This window comes from Ochotona curzoniae, unplaced genomic scaffold (assembly GCF_017591425.1).
Source record: "Ochotona curzoniae isolate NIBS_2020 unplaced genomic scaffold, NIBS_Ocur_1.0 contig_4148, whole genome shotgun sequence".
Lineage (NCBI taxonomy): Eukaryota > Metazoa > Chordata > Mammalia > Lagomorpha > Ochotonidae > Ochotona > Ochotona curzoniae.
Genome location: NW_024466146.1, coordinates 8480990 through 8500615, shown reverse-complemented (window position 1 = coordinate 8500615; position 19626 = coordinate 8480990). Strand labels below are relative to the sequence as shown.

At 35.4% G+C, this 19626-nt stretch overlaps 1 protein-coding gene across 1 annotated transcript in view; it reads left to right on the top strand.

Annotated features, from left to right (window-relative positions):
- The window catches only part of ERBB4 (erb-b2 receptor tyrosine kinase 4), a 472537-nt gene that overhangs the window by 258692 nt on the left and 194219 nt on the right, over positions 1-19626 (top strand). Inside the window, exons 16-18 of the mRNA XM_040984395.1 lie at positions 6937-7069; positions 11044-11166; positions 13624-13722. Coding sequence (XP_040840329.1) covers positions 6937-7069; positions 11044-11166; positions 13624-13722 — 355 coding nt within the window. The remainder of the gene's footprint in view (positions 1-6936; positions 7070-11043; positions 11167-13623; positions 13723-19626) is intronic.

Here is a 19626-nt window from a genome sequence, read left to right as displayed (position 1 = left end):
AAAGGCACTTTTGACAATTTAAAGGATATTATTGGTACTTAGAGCAGTAAAAATGAAAACGTTACTGGTCAAATGGGACATATGAGTTGCCTAAGCTTTTAAGTGTTTCATGATGATACTGAATGTGAATTCTGGAGGTCATTTCATTAGGTCTCACAATTGTATGACTAAATAGTTCTCTACCTTATTTATTTTTCCCATTACCATAAAGAATGCTTTATGCATATTTAATTTGAGATATTTGGTAATGATCCAGCCCATACGAGTTGACAGTAAACACAAAAGTAAAAGTTAGTTGGTCTGAGTCCATCATCTTTCTGTGTAGAAAGGCGAAATCGATTAACATTAGACAGTAAAGATAGACACCGTTCATATCACAGGTTTAAGGCTTGTAACGTTTGTTATACAACAATGCCTCTTTAAAAAAAATATATCCTGTTAAACTTATCAGACTAGTTGTTTGTTTTACCAACTTGGCATATTAAAACGTACTCCCTGCACACATGCCTGCCTACACATTTTCGTTTTGTAATGCACACAGCAGGAGACCTGGACAGATGGACAGACCTGGACAGTGCCAGCCATTAGAGGCTTCTGGAGAGTTAGCCAGCGAAAGGGACAGTCCCTGTCCAGTGCTTGCTGGCGCTCACTCTTTCATATTCTCTCTCTTCTTGTCTCTGTCTCCATCTCTCTCTCTGCCGCCAAACAAATGTATTTAGTTAAAAAAAAAAACACTAGTCCTACCATTTTAAAACATTTTCTTCATGTTTTATTTAAAACATTTTAAAATAATGTATATTTTTTGTTTTAAATTTTGAAATGACATTTTGCTATAAAAGTTCTGGCATTCTCTATTATTCATTTAACTTCACCTGTATATTGTAATTGGGGAAGATAAATTTGGGTGGGGGAGTTTATTTTTTAATTTTTTAAGTATCTGTTTGTGTATTTATATTGGAAAGTCAAATATAGGATACAGAGGGGAGAGGCAGAAAGAAAGTCCTTCCATCCACTGATTCACTCCCCAAGTAGCCAAAATGGCCAGAGCTAAGTTGGTCTAAAGCCAGGAGCCTGGAGCCTCCTCCAGGTCTCCCATGGGGACACAGGGTCCGAAGGCCTTCAGCCAACCTCGACTTTTTCCCAGGCCACAAGCAGAGATCTGGATGAGAAGTGAGGCAACTGTGACAGGAGGCGGTGACCATTTGGGATGCTGGCAGATGCGAAGCGAAGACTTTAGCCACTAAGCCACTGTGCCAGGCCCTAGGTGGAGAAGTTTTAAGAAGTGATATTTTCCATTCTTTTTTATAAAGATTTGTTCATTTGTTTGCTTGAAAGGCAGAGTAGCAGAGAGAAGAGAGGAAGAGAAACAGACATAAGGAGAGATTTTTCCATCTGCTGAATCATTCGCTTAATGGTCCCACCAGCCAAGCATGGGTCAGGGACTTCACTGTGGTCACACAGGTGCCATTTTCTGCTGCGCTCCCAGGCACATAAGTGGAAGCAGAGTTGCTGAGACTCAGTCTAGCATTCCCAGAAAGCATAATGTTGTCACAAGTGATAGTTTAACCTGCTGTGCCACAATACTTCGCCTAAATTTAATTTCAATTGACATATATTATTTATACTGCTTTATGCAATTCAGTACATGTATTCAAAAAGTAATGATAAAGTTAGGAAAACTGACATTTCCATTGCATCAATGTGTTGGGAACCATCAAGCTCCTGTTCTCATTATTTAAAAATGTATAAATGTGGAATATAGTTACTCCACTTTTATATTTAATATCAGCACTACTTCTCTTCCTTTGATCTGTTTTAATATCTATAATCTACCCCCTCAGTCTTTTCGCAATTCTCTGTCTTTCCTTTGGTTCTAATGAACTATTCTACATGCTCCCTCTAAGTGATAAACTCTTACAGCTTCAACAAGTGAAGGAAAACACACTGCATGCGTTTCCTCCTTTTGTGCTAGTGAATCTGTGTATACAAACTCCCATTTAATGTTTTTCATAATTTAACTCATTATTTCATCCGACAATAACAATTTTATGTATTTATGAGATAGCATGAGTCGCTCCACTACAATATTGATTGATTTTCATCTATTAGTCAAGGAGAAAGGAGGAAAAGAGAACGAGTGAAAGAGAAATCTTTTTGTGCACTGGTTCACTGCCAGGACATGCTTATATCATGTCGTGGTATAAACATACACTTTTTCTCAAACATTCGTTCTTTTCGTGCAAATGTTGAAAGTCCTTTCTTCTATGTTTTTTTTTCCCATTGATTTGAGAAATATGAGGTGATAGAGATATGTAATTAGAGAGACCTATCTGCTTTTTAACTACACAAATGCCTGCTGGGTTTGAGCTGCACCAGGACTAAAGCAAGAAATGATGAGTTCAGCTTAGGTCTAACATGGGTGGCAGAAACAAAATTACTCAGGTCGCCAAAATTATTTGACAGAGATAGGAAGAACTCCCATTTCCAGGTACATTCCCCATATGCCCTGGATGGCCTGCACTGGGTTGAGCCAAAACTCTCAAGAAGGAATTCAATCCAAACCTCCCCAGTTAGGGACAAACACCCAGTTATTGGCGCCATCACCACTGCTTCCCGACGACTCATTGATAGGAAGCTTGAGTCAGCTGTCAGGGCCAAATATTGTAGCCAAGCGCTGGGACGTGGGCTGAACTGTCTTGAGTGGCTGCTCCTCACTGTAGTTTTAAGGCTAGCCAGCCTCTCAATTTAAATGGAAAGCATTAAAGGAAAGCTTTCAGAATTTATTTATATTTCATTTTTAGAGATTTTGTTGTATTTCATTTTTAGAATTTTTGTTATATTTCATTTGAATGCTATATATCTAATTGGAACTTTCAGTATAAATTATGAGGACTTTACTACCTTTTGTTTGTAATCTAATAACTGGGAGGACATATCATTGTAGGAAAATTTGGGGGTGTTTATAAAATTAAAGTTTTCTACATACGCCTACATTTTATATTCTATAGTGAGAGGAAGAGCATGGTTCAAACATAGTAATCAATGTAAAGAATGTGTCTTTTTGGATGAATGCTATGATTCGAAAGACATGATTCTTTCATGAGTTAATTACATTCAAGATAATAGGCTGCAATACATTGTGTGGTTTCTGAATTTCTAAGTGAATTATGAAAACCAAACTATATGCTCTTAAGTAAATTAACGACAGTCACTTGTGACTCAGACTGCTCTTAGCATTAGCTATATGAGTAACAGTACAAGAAAGATCACGCATCACACTGTGTCCACATCATGCAGTAAGTTAGGCTATCTTCTGATTATATCCTTTTAGTAGAAGCTTGGACTTGGCACATGAAGTGTCCTATTATTTATACTTTTGGGTTCCCCATCGTTTTCAATGAAGATTCAAAAAGTAAATCAACAAATACTCCTCCTGCTACGGATGAGTTTGCAGAACATTCTAGATACCTCAGTGTCAGACTCCTGTGATTTCAATGGTGTTTCATCCGAGACTTTTTGTTCCCCCTAACCTAACGTTTAGGAGGAAAAAAGTCTTGGAAGCAGCTTGATTGACAATAGCCATGAGTAGACCTAGGAGATAAATACAACCATTTAAAGAAGCAATTTAAGTAGTTGTAGCCTCTTGAGCCAAAAGTCCTCCTATGTAACTCAGAATTAACTGTTGTGAGGGAAGTTACTGTCTTGCAGCTGCTAACATCTGAGAATCTTCTGAATTGAGAGGATCAGGAAATGTGTAAATAGTATTAACGTTTCAGATTAGCTTCATTTTATGGCACATAATGTGCATTGTAAGAAGCATAATGGTAATTAAATGACTCAGACTCATAAAACTATAATGAGTAGAAAATACATGCAGAAGTGCTAAGATTATAAACATGGACAGGGAATAGTAAAATGAAATCTTAATTGAAAAAAATGTGAGGCAAATACTTGAGAAAAAAGCAAACAAGATCATCATTACAAGACTAAACTTTTAGACAATTATTGAGTTTTTGTTTTTTTAGAATTTAAATATACTACTGTAAAATACATGTAATCACATTATAGAAAGTTAGGAAGCAAATATAATTAAAACTAAAGAGTCTCTTATTAATAGTCCTACAAATATGTATATTTGTTTTGTAGCATTTCAGATCCGTAAAGATGTATCTAAGCAAGCATTTTGTCATATTATGATCCTAACGATTTGTAACCCACTATTTCCAGTTTGTGGTCTGTACCTTTCAATGGCTGAACATTTTTATCTCATCTACAGCCTAATCCATATTTAGACCACAAGTCGTCCAAGAAGTGGCATTAAAGCTAATTTTTTCAAAGCGGGATCCAATTCAGCATGACATTTCCCATCTGGCTGTTACATGTAATAAGCCTTCTTCGTTTCAACCAGTACTGTTTTCATGAGTATCATTATTCCATGGAACCTGCAGTGTGTCTTCTGGAATGATCCCCCTAATCCACGGTAGCTTACTTCCTTGTAGCTGATGACTTCATCTTCAAGATACTATTCTGTAGTGATAAGGAAATACTTGCCTATTGAAATGACTACCAAAATGTTTATTAATTTCTACGTGCATATCAATTTATATTTAATTCTTATTACATATATTCTATTTTTATCTTTTATTTTATCATATATTTTATTCTTAAATGCAGGAATTGTAGTTCTTTATTTTTTTAGGTTCTTTGCACTGCCACCATTCTCACATAGTAGCAAGGGATTTCAAAAGTATTCAAAATCATCTAAATAAACTACTTTGTGAAAATATTGGAGATAAACTCTGAAAGAAAAACCAGAAGAGCTGACTTAGTTTCTAAATATATTAGATTGTTGTGAACTATTTATCTTTACTTCAATAAGATATAAAGAACAAAAGTGGTTTTTTTTTAACTGTTGGAAGTCAACATTTTTACATACAAAAAAAACCTAAACAAACATTTTTAATGCATTAATGTGCATTTCTATAAGTATATACTAGCTATTATAAAACAAATACACAGAGAAAGTCAAGAGTTTGGCCTAAATCTACAACAGTACAATGCTGAAAGTATTTGTATTTATACATAGTGTTTTTGAATTGAAAACATAACTTATGAAATCAAAAAAAAAATGTGTCTTTTCCTGCAGAGGTGACTTTTCAATTATTTTCTGCTCTGGAGCATAGATGTTTTTAGGTGAAAAGAAAGAGATTTTCTAACATATGTACTTAACTGGCATCCTCAAACATATGATCTTACACACAAAACCCACATCACAATGATGAGTTTGTAGCCATGCAATAGTGTAATTTTCTCAATGTAGACTTTTATGTCCTCAGAAAATCCCATTTAGGAAAATCTGCTTGAATTATAACAGCGTTTCGATATTCGCCAGTGCATTGAGCTGTCAGGAAACAACCTTTAGAATGAAGTAAATTTTAGGATTATTCTGTAGCTTTATATGACAACATAGCATTCATAATTTTTAAAGATATGATTTCATTTCTAGAATCAATTACGTTGGTTTTTCTCCAACACTTCGCTGAAATTTCAAAATCTTAATTAGGGCTGTCCACTATCATTAGTTCTGATCAATTTTTCGAGTAAAAGTTTATTTTACAAAAGCCAGGTTTTTTTTTTTTCTAAATGAATGTGGCTACTTAGAATAGATTCTTCTAAAACTTAAAAATATAGAATATAAAATATTTTATTATGGAAACTATAGGAACGAGCTGATTTTGTTAGTTTCGGCATCGTGGTTGCATAGTCAAATATTTATTAGGTCCACCTATGAGTTTTGCTCCTGGTTATTTGCTATAGCATGCAAAATTGATGTACTTCAGAACCCTGACCGCCAAAACCTCATAGAGAATGCTGTATCATAGAACAGGAAGTTAAGAACTGCAATTCTTACTGGCTCAAGCAAGGCAAAAATTGTCTTGGAAGACAGTAAGAAGTGTGACTTTCAAAATTGTATCTTAAAAAAAAAATACATTGGGAAAACATTTTAAGAATAAGTCACCAGGCAATCTTCTTCCTAAGCCCAATTATTATCCATGTCTCTTCACATAATATTTAATGTGCATCGTCTTTTGTGGGTGTATGTTTGCTTAGACTTTTAGTATAATAGACCTATTTATTCTCATCATTTTTATTTTGAAAATATCAGATCCAATTCTTTATCTCTTCCATTTGCTTCTTCTGCCATGGTTGTCCTTATCAGAATTCCAAGTAGCACCTGTATGCAATATCAACTCTTGTTGGTATCCTGGCATTGCACAGGTGATAGGGTTCGTATTTCTTCAGACCACACTCATTTTTGCTTTAGAGAAGCAGTTCTCAGCTAAGGCTAGTGTCTAATGAGGTCTAGCAATAGTGTCCTGACTGGGACTAGGGAAAAGACTGTCACCTAGTGGAAGGAGGTCAGAGATGCTCTAAAATGTTGTGAAAAGTCTAGGGCAACTCCAATCACAAACCAATATTTATCCCAAAATGTCAATAGTGCCACTGTTGAGAAAACTTGTTCTAGAGAGAATAAAATCACGCTGTATAGCAATACCATTAAAGTGTACATTTCATTTATTCACAGATCACAGAATGATGTAAATGTTCCCACAACAACCTTTGGTTTATGTTTATCATTCTGTTATCAAAGTTTGCGTTTTCTCACCAAATTGCATGTTGTGGCCACTCCTTCACAAGGATCAGTTGAATGAGCATGGTTTATTATTTCAAAATGGGACAAAACCAAACAAAATGGAGCTGTTTTTCATTTAACCCTGAAAAACAGCTTATTACCGCACGAATGCATTTTTGCTTGCATTGCGTCTCAGTGACGAGATGTGTGATGTGGGCAGGGTCATGTACAACTGCTTTCCTCCTTGTGTGTTTTAACTCCTCATACGTTTGCTTTTCCTCTTTTCACATTCTGATTGACAGAACTCCCCTGATTGCAGCCGGAGTCATTGGTGGGCTTTTTATCCTGGTCATCCTGGCTCTGACGTTTGCAGTTTACGTTAGACGGAAAAGCATCAAAAAGAAAAGAGCCTTGAGAAGATTCCTGGAAACAGAGGTGGGCGTTTGTTCCTGTGTTCATGTTTGCAAGGATCTTCATCGGGTCAAGAAGACACTCAGTTGTATCAATGCAAGCGAAAACTGTCCAGTGTCCTTATGAGAGAAACTATATCTCATTGTATGTTACTGATGCAAATTGGAATGTATGTGAGCAGTTCAGAAAGGCCCACGACTACAAGAAGGTTGGTGGGAGAGGCAGGGGAATTACTGTATTGGAGAGGAATCAGGCTTGCTTCTTCGGTGGGTTTCCCACTACCAAGCTCACCTGGAGACTGCCTGCAGACAGGGTGTTTCAGAGGCAAAACTGGCAAAGGGACGGAAAAATTGGACGTTCTCTAGTTTAGAATAAAACCAGGCAGGAAGCAGTGTATTCTTTAAGTAAGATAATTAAATTGGTGAAAGTTATCATTACGCCAGCAGTGAAAGACTGAGCTTACAGGATAAATCTAAATGGTATAATCACACATGCCTTACAGGCCAATTCATAGGATGTGTTTAATATTATGCATGGTGGTTATTGTGAGTATGTGAATTATACTTGTTATTATAATTTCTTTTATATTGTCACATTCAGCTGAGAGTTTTCCTTTATACAGGAGACAAGAGAAAAACAATTACTGAAAATTATAGATTACCAGAGCCGCCTATTATTATTATTTTATGATACAGTTCCATAAGCTCTGGGTTTTCCCTTCCCACCTCTGTAAGTTATTGTAAATTTCCTTTTTTCCCCTCTGTTGTTGATTTTGTTTTATGGCTTTTCATTTAATGAGATGTACAGTAACTGTCATATCAGATGTGAAGATACAATGCAGTTTACATCACTGCCACCAGCACCTCCTTAACCCTCGTTCTTCTCTCTCTTGATGGGCAGAGCTGTGCCTGTCTGAATGATTCATACCAATGCTGTTCTGAGACTCGGCGTATGATGGGTCCGTTTTCATTGTCATTGTTATTATCACAATGTATCCTCCGAACAGTAACATAAATGAGGATGCTTCTTCTTTTATAAAGATTGCACACTAACAATGAATTTGACCTCTGAACTTCCAGAAATGAAAATTACACAGAAGAAGTGTGTGAACATTTTAGGAAATGACTTTTGCAGCTACCAGCAGGACACTATTTTCCAAGATTTGGAGTTATATGAAATTGGAATGGGCTATTTCGTCAACAGACTATCAAAACAAAGTCAATAAGCATGGGAAACTGTAGTAGTAATTCATATGGTATCCTAGATGCTTCTAGGTAAACCAACTTGGTCACTTTCCCCCTTGCACTTTCAAAGTTCACTTTTCATGAGAATGAAATTTGGAAACAACATACTGTGCACACTTTCAATTTAGCTGTTATTCCAGAGGTGGTTAGATTTTTTCCTCATTAATAACTTGGGGCAGCCAGCAAGAGAATTCTGCAAAATAATGTAGAGTTGGACAGAAATTGAAGCTTTGGAACAGAGGTGGACATTTAGGTGATTGGATTTAAAAAGCAGAGAAATTAGTCTCTTAACCACAGGCAGGGAAGGCCCATAGTTATAAATAGAATTTTGTTACATTGTTATTTATTTTTTAAAATTTTGTATTCTTAAAGATCATCCTCAGAATTGTCATTTCTTTACTGAATTTAATGTATGGATTGGCATTGCAAACTGGTTCTTATTTTGTATAAAAATTGTCTTAGGACTTGATTATTTTAAGGGTTTTCTACAATGTAGCCAAATCCTTAAGCATGAAAGCTGGGAATCCGCATCAGATGTGAAAATAAAATATTTAGGAATAATAAGTTGTTGGAATCCACTTAAGGATGAGCTACTTTCCCCTAATCCCTATTTTTCTGGAAGCTTTCTTCTGTTATATACAGAAAAGGAAGAGCCATATACGCTTACTGAGATAGACTGTAAGCTGGAAGCTTGCTTGATGCTTTTCTTCCCAACCATACTGAAAAGATCTGATCCAGCTCTAAGGGAGTGACTCATTCACTGCCTGCTTTGTGCCAAACACTACTCCAGAATTCTCCAGCTGTGTCATCTCTTTCCCTTTCTAATTTCCAAGAGTGGAAGGTTAATCGCTTTCTTAAGTTTGTGAGAGCATTGAAATACATTCCTCCAGAGTCCAGTACTGTCCCCTTGCCGCTGTTTCAGTGTTGGCTCACAATATGAAACCATAATTCCTTTAAAGATGGAACTTCCAGTTTTTAGGAAAATGAGTCTGTGTAATTTTTAAATGATACCCAGGATTAATTGCTAGAGACGAATCATCGAAGATAGTACTGTGGATTTTTAAAACAAATATATTAACTTTCAGCACGATTTATATATATATATGCATATATATTTATACATAGTTATTTCTCTATATACACATATACATATATGTAATCAGAAATGCTGAAGCCTCATCTTCAGCTTTGAGTGTAACCCTTTATGACTTTGTATGTGATTTTGAAATTAGATACATAAATATGATTTATTATGCACATGTTAGAGGCATACCGAAATCCACCAAACAACCCCTGCACAGCAGAGTTGTCTTCCAACAAAAGGAATTCCCACACAATTTAGTTGAGTAGAGTTATATATTATCAAATGTATACTTTTACACTATAAATCTGAAAATGAAATAGAAATTGGTTCGTTTTTGAACTGTAATATAGAAACCTGTTAGTTCTTTTTAATACATTTGTTCTAAATTCTTCCTGTTGCTGCACTTACCTACATTCAAGACTGTTCCTCTAATTAAGTGGACCATGATGTTCATGGAAGCATGATAATAATACACAGGCTGGAGGACCACAGCGCATTTAGCCTTGTAAATAGACGTTTTGAAATGCAGTGGTGGTTTCAAGGCAATTTGAGTAGGAGTAGTCCTTAATTATTTCCTTGTGCTGGGAAAGAGCAGGCTATTTGTCTGTGTCTAAAGTTTAGTTCCTTCTTCAACTTAAAAGAGAAAAACAGAATCCCATTTCTCCCACTTGCTATTTTCCTCTCCTATGAACAACCTGTGCTTTCTTTACCTTGGAATGTAAGCTTTATGGTACCCGCCTCTCTTGTGTAATTGTCTTTTCTCACTGATGCCAGGGGCCAGCACACTTACATTTCCCAGGTCATTTATCCTCTCTAGCTCAATGACAGCCATACTGTGCCATCTTGTTTTGCACATTGTCCTCACCTTCCAGACCTGACCAAGAGCTGAGTGTGTCCCCTTGGCTCGTCTCATCATTCTCCCTGATGCTGTGCCCCGGCAGTTCTGGTGGTGTTTCTCTTCTAATGAGAACACATTTTCTTTATCTAGAGACTCATCTGAGGCCTTCATTTAGGAAGTCAGAACTAATGAGGCTCCTTCCCCAATAGTTTTTGTTGTTGTTGTTTCTTTCCATTCTATGCCATTCACTAGTAATCTAGAGTCTATGATTTATAATAGAATATTTGATCTAGGAGAGAGTTCAAGGATCTGCCACTTAGAGTATGTTCAGTGATCACTGTCATATATCGGAATTCTATAAGAAGGCAAGGTTTCATTCCTGCTCCATTGTAACCTGGGTCTCCATGTTAAGAAGCTGAGTTGATTTAGACTACATTGAAGTTTTAGAACCACTATCCTGGGATACAGTACTGGCATTGTGATTTTGTTGTCCTATTTAGATTTAAATAAATACCATTTCCTGTGTGTGTGTGTGTGTGTGTGTGTGTGTGTGTGCATCAGATGCCTTTGCCTAGTATGTTTCAAGTTGGGCACACATTGATTTTTTGGGGAGTATGTGTTCCACTGAGCAAAGAGCAGAGAAACAAGGGATAGATTCTGAAGAACTGGTTAAATGGGATCTGTGGGTAACGGTTGGTCGGTATAACAAAAGTGGAGTTTGTGAAAGACAAGTGTGCTTTGTTATCATACCGTATCTCCCAAGGAGAACTGGAAAGGCAGGGAAGGCGTGATTGTCACACTGGAAGCTGAACCTTCTGTTCTTGCCTTGCAGCTGGTGGAGCCCTTGACGCCCAGCGGCACGGCACCTAATCAAGCTCAGCTTCGCATTTTGAAAGAGACTGAGCTCAAGAGGGTCAAAGTCCTTGGCTCCGGCGCTTTCGGAACAGTTTATAAAGTAAGTAGAAACAGCAGAACAATGCCATGAAGTCTGACTCTACAAAAATATAACCAGAGCGATTGGTTGAGTTAGCAAGCCTGATCTCTTTTTTACAATTCGAAAAGGGCGATCCTGTTAGTATTGAGAAGCTGCACAAATAAATTCATTAATTTTATGTTTGAATAAGCTAGGATGAACACAGTCTTAAGAGAAAGCAGCTAAATACTAATATATATCCAAGCATAGTTCTTTCCATCTTCCCTATAGCAATATCCAAATACCCGTGAAGGCCACATCATGTACCACCTGTGTAGTAATCTGTAGAATCCAAGACATTCCTGGACAGTGTGCAAACATTTTTCCTCTTTTTTTTACAGTTCTTTTTTTTCTGAAACTATCTTTGTCATCCTTATTCTACTGACCTCATTCTATTGACGTGCTTGTATGTTACTAGGCTAAGACAACATCTTCAAAGTCATAACTGATGTCTTAGTCATGCAGTTTAGCAGTTGCCTGTCAATGTCCCTGACTTTGTTGACCTTGTTATTATTTAAAAACTGTAAGTTACCTTCATATGTAAAATTGAGCATACATACGAGGAAAGGGTAACATGACAGCTTCCATTAGGACATTAATTAAAAATTTGAAAGGCAATGAGACAAGAGGGAGAGATGCAGACAGCACAGAGTGGAAGAAGAATCAAAGATTCTGCCATGTGTTGGTTCATTACACAAAAGGGGAAAGAGCCAGCACTCGGCCAGAGTCGAGCGAGCAGCCGGGAGTTCCATCCTAGTCTCCCACATGGATGCAGAGGCCCAAGTACTCCGGCTGTCATCTGTTGGCTTCTCAGACAATATTAGCAGGAAAGCTGGTTTGAAAGACAGCGGCCAGGAGTTGAGCCAGCCCTCTGAATGAGATGTCCTGTGCTACAACACCAACCCTAGATTTTTAGTATACACGTTTTGTTTACTCAAGTTGGAAAATTATAATGTGATCACTAATTTGCACAGGAAAGATTTAGGCTGACTTAAAATGTTTTCTAATCTTTAAATTTCTTTACACGTTCAAAAAAAATACAATGTATCCTATCTATTTAGATTGTGCCTAAAATAAACTTCAAATACATCCTTGTATATGCCTAAGCTTTAATTTTTAAAATCATATCTAGTCTTTTCACGACATCCATAACTTCATTCTTTACATAATTCTGTGATAAAATGCTGCCAACAAACTTTGGGGGGTTAATAAATATAGGATACTAAATTTCCATGCTGAGTTTTTGAAAATGAAGTGGTGGATGCAAATAACGGTGAAAATCGTTGTTGAGTGCTAGCCACAATGAATAAGCCCACTCACCGCAGTGTTGACCCAGCTTGCTTGGTCACTGCCCCAGTATTCCATATCCCTAGGTAGAACTGAGGATTCTATGCTGAGCTAAGGGAAAAGATGTAGGAGGATATTGGAGCATCCATCTCCTTAGCGTCAGACCTACCAAATCTGCATGTTCTGTTGCAAAATGTAATATAAATCTGTGCTTGTTTATAAACAAGGAATAATGATATGTGACCAATTTAAATGCATTCTACAACTTGGATTGTTACATCAAGATAACATAGCTTAGAGATGAAATTTTATGTTAAAACCATGGAGATTCTGTACTTCAAGTCTGAGTCCTATTATCATGGATAACTATAACCCGTTAAGACATAATAAGAGTTGTGTTATCATTTTTACTAAAAGCAAATATTTGTATCTTGTGTATGTTTTACTTTTGACTTGAAATGAAACTTTACTGGAAGTTTAAAATATTTAAGTATATGGTAGAAGCTTAGTTTTAATCAACCTGTCAGTTAGTACAAGATACAGTCTTAAAGGGTTTTCTTGACACAGAGATGTACTTTTCCTAACTATTTATTTGGTTACTCCCTTCTTAATTGTAGACATCCTACATTTATATTTTGTGTATAAACAAAATATTAGAAATCACATCACAAATATCTGTATGTCTGAACTTTTATCTTATCAGGCCTAGGAAAGAATGACTGCCATTCCTCAAAGGCAGTACAATTCATACTGAAATTATTTTTTCATATTTTACCTTTAAAGATGTATTGTAGCAACATTTTTGTATTGAGGCTGTCTTTTTTCTTTTTTCTTTTAATTTTATTTGAAATATTGTTTACATAGTTGAGAAGGATGCATGCCATGTGAGTTTCCTATTAGGGGCAGAGGGGTACGTGAGACATATGTACGTATATATGCATACACACAGATGTGATTCACGTTCACACATGAAAGCTTATAGAGTTGTTGCAGAAGTATTGTACAACGCACTAAATACATGTCTGTTGTTTGAAAGAAAACTGTAAATTCAATCATTTAAAGAAAATTAATATATTCATCTATCTAATAAAATGTTTCTGCTATAAATGTTGTATATACCATAAGATACATTTCATTTTTTTTTCCTAAAAGGGCATTTGGGTACCTGAAGGAGAAACAGTGAAGATTCCTGTGGCTATTAAGATTCTTAACGAGACAACTGGTCCCAAGGCCAATGTGGAGTTCATGGATGTAAGTACAGAAACCTAGGCAGTCTTGTTCTTATCTATCAGTCAATGTACTGCTATGCAAATTAAAAATACTCTAATTTACAAAATTTATTTCCTGTAAATGATGCAATCTTAGAATTAAAGAAATTCTAAGACCAGTTCATTGCTTCTAGTTCACTTCTATCTGAGTACGTAGCGACTAGAATTTGGCTTTGGAATCTGAATTATTTGAAATACTCACTATTAGAATGCATATGGGTTAGCTATTTATGTATTGAATGAGACATAGAATGTTCATATATATAATGGTAAATTTAGGCAAATGCCTTTCCAGTGAAAACAATACACAATTTATGCTGCAGGTACATTTTGAAAATTATACAGGAACCAGTGAGTCGTGTTTAATAACGCAACTTTCATTTTTAAAATCATATCTAGTCTTTTCATGACATCCATAACTTCATTCTTTACATAATTCTGTGATAAAATGCTGCCAACAAATTTTGGGGGGTTAATAAATATAGGATACTAAATTTCCATGCTGAGTTTGGTGTGTGGTGCTGTGGTGGCAATGAAAATCACTCATATTCAGATAACGCTTATTGTTGTAGGTAAAATAATGGTAATAGTTATTATTATTGTGTATAATTATACTTAGCACTTTACGTTTTAACAATATTAAATGTTATACTTAATATATATTTTATAACATAATATTACATTAAATATATGACACAGTGAGTGATATATTAATGATATACTAACTATAATATTTATTGAATTATAGTAGTATTACACTTATTAAAACATATTAATATTAAACTTATTAAATTAAATAAACACTTAATACTATGATGAATATTTTAAAGGAATGTTAAATAATAAAGTGTTTGGCAAGTGCAAAGCACCATTATAAATAATTCACAAATAGTTACTCATTTAATGCTAACAGAATAAGAGTATTGTGTTTGACATTGTATCAAATTGTTTTTTAATTAGGAAAGCAGCTATTATTTGTAGTTAAAAGAAAGAAAATATGAACTGATATGACTTTGTTCCAGTAAAACTTTATTTATGCAGACAAGCTGGAGACTACATTTAGTCTGAAGACCAGTCCAGGCTTTCAAATACCGTGTATTTAACTGCTCTGTGAAATTGCATTTTGGAAATAGTGATGATAACTCGAGAAATTATTTGGACTGCTGCATGTCATAATGATCTATTTAGTTGAAACCAATCAGCATTGGCTACTATAGTGAGTTAATCTATTAAATTTAACTCAAGAACCAGTCTGAGCCAGATTGAATCTGCCTCGTGAAGTTTAGTTCTTCATTCAAATTCAGAAGACATGACTACATAGGTTAAAGCTATAGCTATAGAATAAAAAGGGCATTCTAAAGAATAAAATCACTCTATAAGCTCAATCAAAACTTTTGTGTTTCCTTAGCAAAAAAATTGTAGATTGAGCTCTTCAACAAATTTCAAAGAGTTGAATGGAATGAAACTATATATGTAACATCTTTTTTCTCACACTCAACACAAGGTGTCTTACCAGGAGTTCCATCAGAGTGCCTTCTCGGTACCAAAAAGGGTATTAATTTCTTCACTAATCGTAATTTTGATTTTCAGATGACCTTTCCATGAAAGATGATGCAAGCATAAATACTTTGATTTTCACTTTTAAAACATAGATTGTGATATATTTTTATTCAATTTCTCTTGTAGGTTTTTAATACATTTTATAGTTCAGTCCATGACTTTGAATGATGTGCTTGGGTATAATATTAACAACCTTGTAAGAAGCTGCTTTAGCTATTACATATTTATGTTATCGTAGAGTATGGCTGATTGTCAGCTAGTCTGAAGCAGTCTCCCATCACCTGGTGCTGTGCTTTGTTAGTGTTATTTTAAACGCTACTTGTTGCTTCTGCATCCTACCAGTGCCTGAGGAACACTGAGTCCAGTGATGAAGTTAGGTTTCCCTCTGCACCTTTTTGAAGGATTCTGACATTCTTTACAGATGCATGTCCTAGCTTGTCTGTTAAAATCTGGAACTGAGGCCTTTCCCATTGTTTTTCCAACTACTCAGTTTGATCTTACTCATAGCTACAAATTTGTTAAGGTATGTTTACAGAGGGTAGCAATTATAACAGGAACTTAATGTTACATAGAAACAATGTAGATTAATATACAAAAGTCAGGAAGAAAAGAGCTTGCATGGCCGAGGCTAGAACCACAGCTGAAATTCACAAGAATTTTAATAATCTGCCGGAGGCTTGCGCAGTCGTTTTTATCACATTTCCATGGAAACAGAATGGCAAAAGGGGGTTAAGAGGCTATGAAATAATCACCTAAAAAAGAAACTCTAAAAACCTCATCATGATTTTGAATGATTATTTGAAAGCTCCTAACCCCATTCTTTTTCCCCCCCTTGGTCTGAACTCTATTCCCATGGAAACAGGTTTGATAATGGCAGCTTTAAGTCTTAGGTTTCTGCTGAATTTGAGATGAGGCTCTGATTGAGCCAAGAACCGAGTCCTTTTCCTGTATGTTGATGGACTTCGTAAACAAGAGATTCCAAAAGTTTATTCTTTTAAATACCAAAAAAAAATTTTTTAAGTAATATTATGACTATATCTTTCCTGTTTGTGAAAAGTTGCTAGGAAATTATAGACTGGTTTCCTGCTATCTGCAGTTTCAGCAGCTTCAGTAACTGGCAGGGAAAAAAGACTTCCTCCTATTTCAGTGACTTCTTTCAGAACCTTATAAAACAATCATCACCGTTATTAAAACAGCTGAGTTAGTACTCAATGATGAATTGAGTATTTTAAGTAAGCTGGAGTTATTTTACTGCAAACATATGCCTGCAATTTATATCTACAGTCTTCACTCATCTGTTATGTGTCTACATCATTCTAAGTATTTGAATAAAATAGCAGATCATAACATGTTTTTGTATACAATAATATTGATAATGTACACCTAATGATTCAATTAAATTACAAAAAGCCTGGAGTTGCTACACTAACAGTAATGCTTTGATATAAATCTGAAATTGCCTTCTCAAGAAGGCGAAACCAATCATGAAGCACGAATTTAAGGGGAGGTGGTTTATTTTAGATGTATAAAAATTTTTATATACATATTTGTATGTACTGCCTCTCATTTTATAGAAAGAAAGTAAACCTTCACAAAACAATGGAAACTGCATAGTCTTATCAAGCATCAGACTCCTTTACCTATCACCTTATTTTGTTCTTAGAATAGAATATTTCAGATTCAATAACCACTGCCCTTGTGTTGGCCAGACAGCTGGATCATAGAATGAATGACAATGATGCAGCAACTTAATATGCAAAATTCATCACCATATCCAAACCATCTGTTGATACATAAAGGCAGAACAGAAAAGAGTTTTTACTGTAGGGAAAAAGAAGGGACAATTTTTATTCTATTAAATGTTGCACTAAAAGCAAGAGGAGAATTTGGTCACAGGGCTGTTCCTTGCTCACCTGCATGGGTCTAATGGATTCATAATGGCAGTAATAACATACTGGCGGTGAATGGCTGGTACATGCCTTCATTCCCATAAAACTACTTCACATTGACTAACATCAAGACAGCAACTTGAAAAGTCCACCTTCACAAAAAGAATGCTTGGATTTATACACATTGCTAGTCTTTAGTTTAAATGAAACCAGTTCGCTGAGGGAAACACTGGCTTTATGTAAGTGGAGGACACTGGGAAACAGTTGTTTGTATTTTAAAGCCACCCAATAGTACAAGTATATACTTAAGATGTGATTGAGCAAGTTTCTAGAATCACAAACTCTGGATTGCTGAAATCAGACAGGTTTCTTCCATCTCCCCACAACTCTTTTTCCTGGCAAGCCTAATAAGAGCTGATGTTGCTTTTAAATGTTTTGCCTAAATTGTTTGTTTTTCAAAAAGAAAGGGGAAAAAAAAGGCCAAGGATAAAAGACATCCTGTAATTATCCTAAATTCCTATGATTGATGGAGGATACTGCGTGAGTGTTTACGTGGGTCTTCTTGGCCTCAGCTCTCCCACATCAAGTTCTCACATGACTTACAGTAAATTGCTGCAAGGAAGTGCTGTAAGACACGTGAACTTCTGTATGTAAATGGCAATATTTTTTCAAAAGAAAGCCAACTCATTTCCATCTTCCTATTTTAAAAGAAATTTTATTTCTCTTATATAATTGAGATTATTCTATTTTCTGAAATCATAGTTGTGTTTATATTTTTTCTGTGTTGCTTCTATGATATTCGGTGTCCGACATCTCATAGGAGTTTTCAATTTTTAATCGATGCCATATCATGATTTGATATCTCTCAAATAATAGAAGAGTTGCATGTTGTTCTGTAATATTTGCATCTAGTAAAATTTCACATGTATGGCTTCATAAAGCTAAAAGTAACTCCTAGCTACATGCTTTTTCACATTCGATAGTTGATTTTTAATACACATACCATTTAGCCTAATTATATCTTTTGGTCTTGTAGGTGTTATTCATTTGTATTTGTGAATATACTTCATCTGTTTTAGGAATAAAATTTTCCATAACTTCTTTACATAGGGTCTGTTACTTAAATGTCACAGGATGCTAACTGCTTACGTGATCTTGAAAAGTCAGTTAACCTTCCTTTCCTTAAGAAAAATTGCAGCTAAAATAATTAAGGAAAGTTATTTTGTTTGTAATAAAAGAGTATAAAAGATATAGAATTTAGAGTCTTTCAAAGCTCGAACAATGAAAGAATAGCAAGGACAAGCACAATTCCCCAGTGAATAAAATAAATCATTTCTGCTATAGTTCACCCACCGGCCCTTGTTCGTAGTTGTGAGTTAGACAGAACTTGCTGATGAGTGCAAACACCACGTCGGAAGACACCTTTTCTCCAGCCATATTTTCATGTCCCTCCAGTTTCTTTGTATTGAATCTTTTGTGTCTCATATTATATCTTCGCTGTTACCCATGTCATGCCCCCTTGTAGGTAATGTAGATTTATAATTAGCCCTTATCATCACATTCTTACAAAAACTTCATTTTTTCTGCTTCTCAAAATCATGTAGACAGTAATAATCATAGAAACATTGAAATTGCTTATTGCCAGTTGTAGACTAAAATAATATATTTGTTTATATTCCTATGTGATATCATGACAAAATTATAATTGGAGCATGCCCTCTTCTACTTATGTTTTGTTGCCACTGTCTTAAACCTTGTTATTGACTCAAATTATGATGCCACTTTCCAATTTTTTCCCCTATTTCTTAATGCCTTGCTCATCATTTCCTTATTTCTTGATGCATTTACATCATCCATGTGTGTAAAATCTTGTAGTATCCTCATTAAAGTAAATACCAAGTTTTAAGTTCACAGAGGTTCTGGTTACATTCTCACTGATGTTTCTTTTCCCTTTCATAAGCTAGACAAGTCAGTGCCTTTTGCCTGAGTGTTCACTCTCCAATTGTTTCTAATCAAAACCTAATCACTCTTGTTTCTTAAATGTACTTTCACAAAGATCCTTTTCACTACTCTTTAATCTAAATTATGACCTAGAAGCAGCACTTGGGGATTCTCCTTTGCAGCAGTTACCAGACTAAGGTATTATGCATTTATTTTTTGCTTTCTGGTAGGATCCCTTCTCCACTAGACTACGAGATCCTTTGTGGCGGGAAGCATTGGTGGATTCCAGCACTGCACTTGGAAAGGAAAGCACACTCAAATCACATAGTTAGCGATGGGCTTTTTTTTTTTTCTGAAAATTTAAACACTTTCATTATTCTTATTTGAAACCCTTTCTTCCAACCTAATTTATCTCTGAAATATTCTCCTACTCAGTTGTCTTTTCGCAATGTGGCACATTGTACCTGGATTATATTCCTTGTTGTTTGTATTGCTCT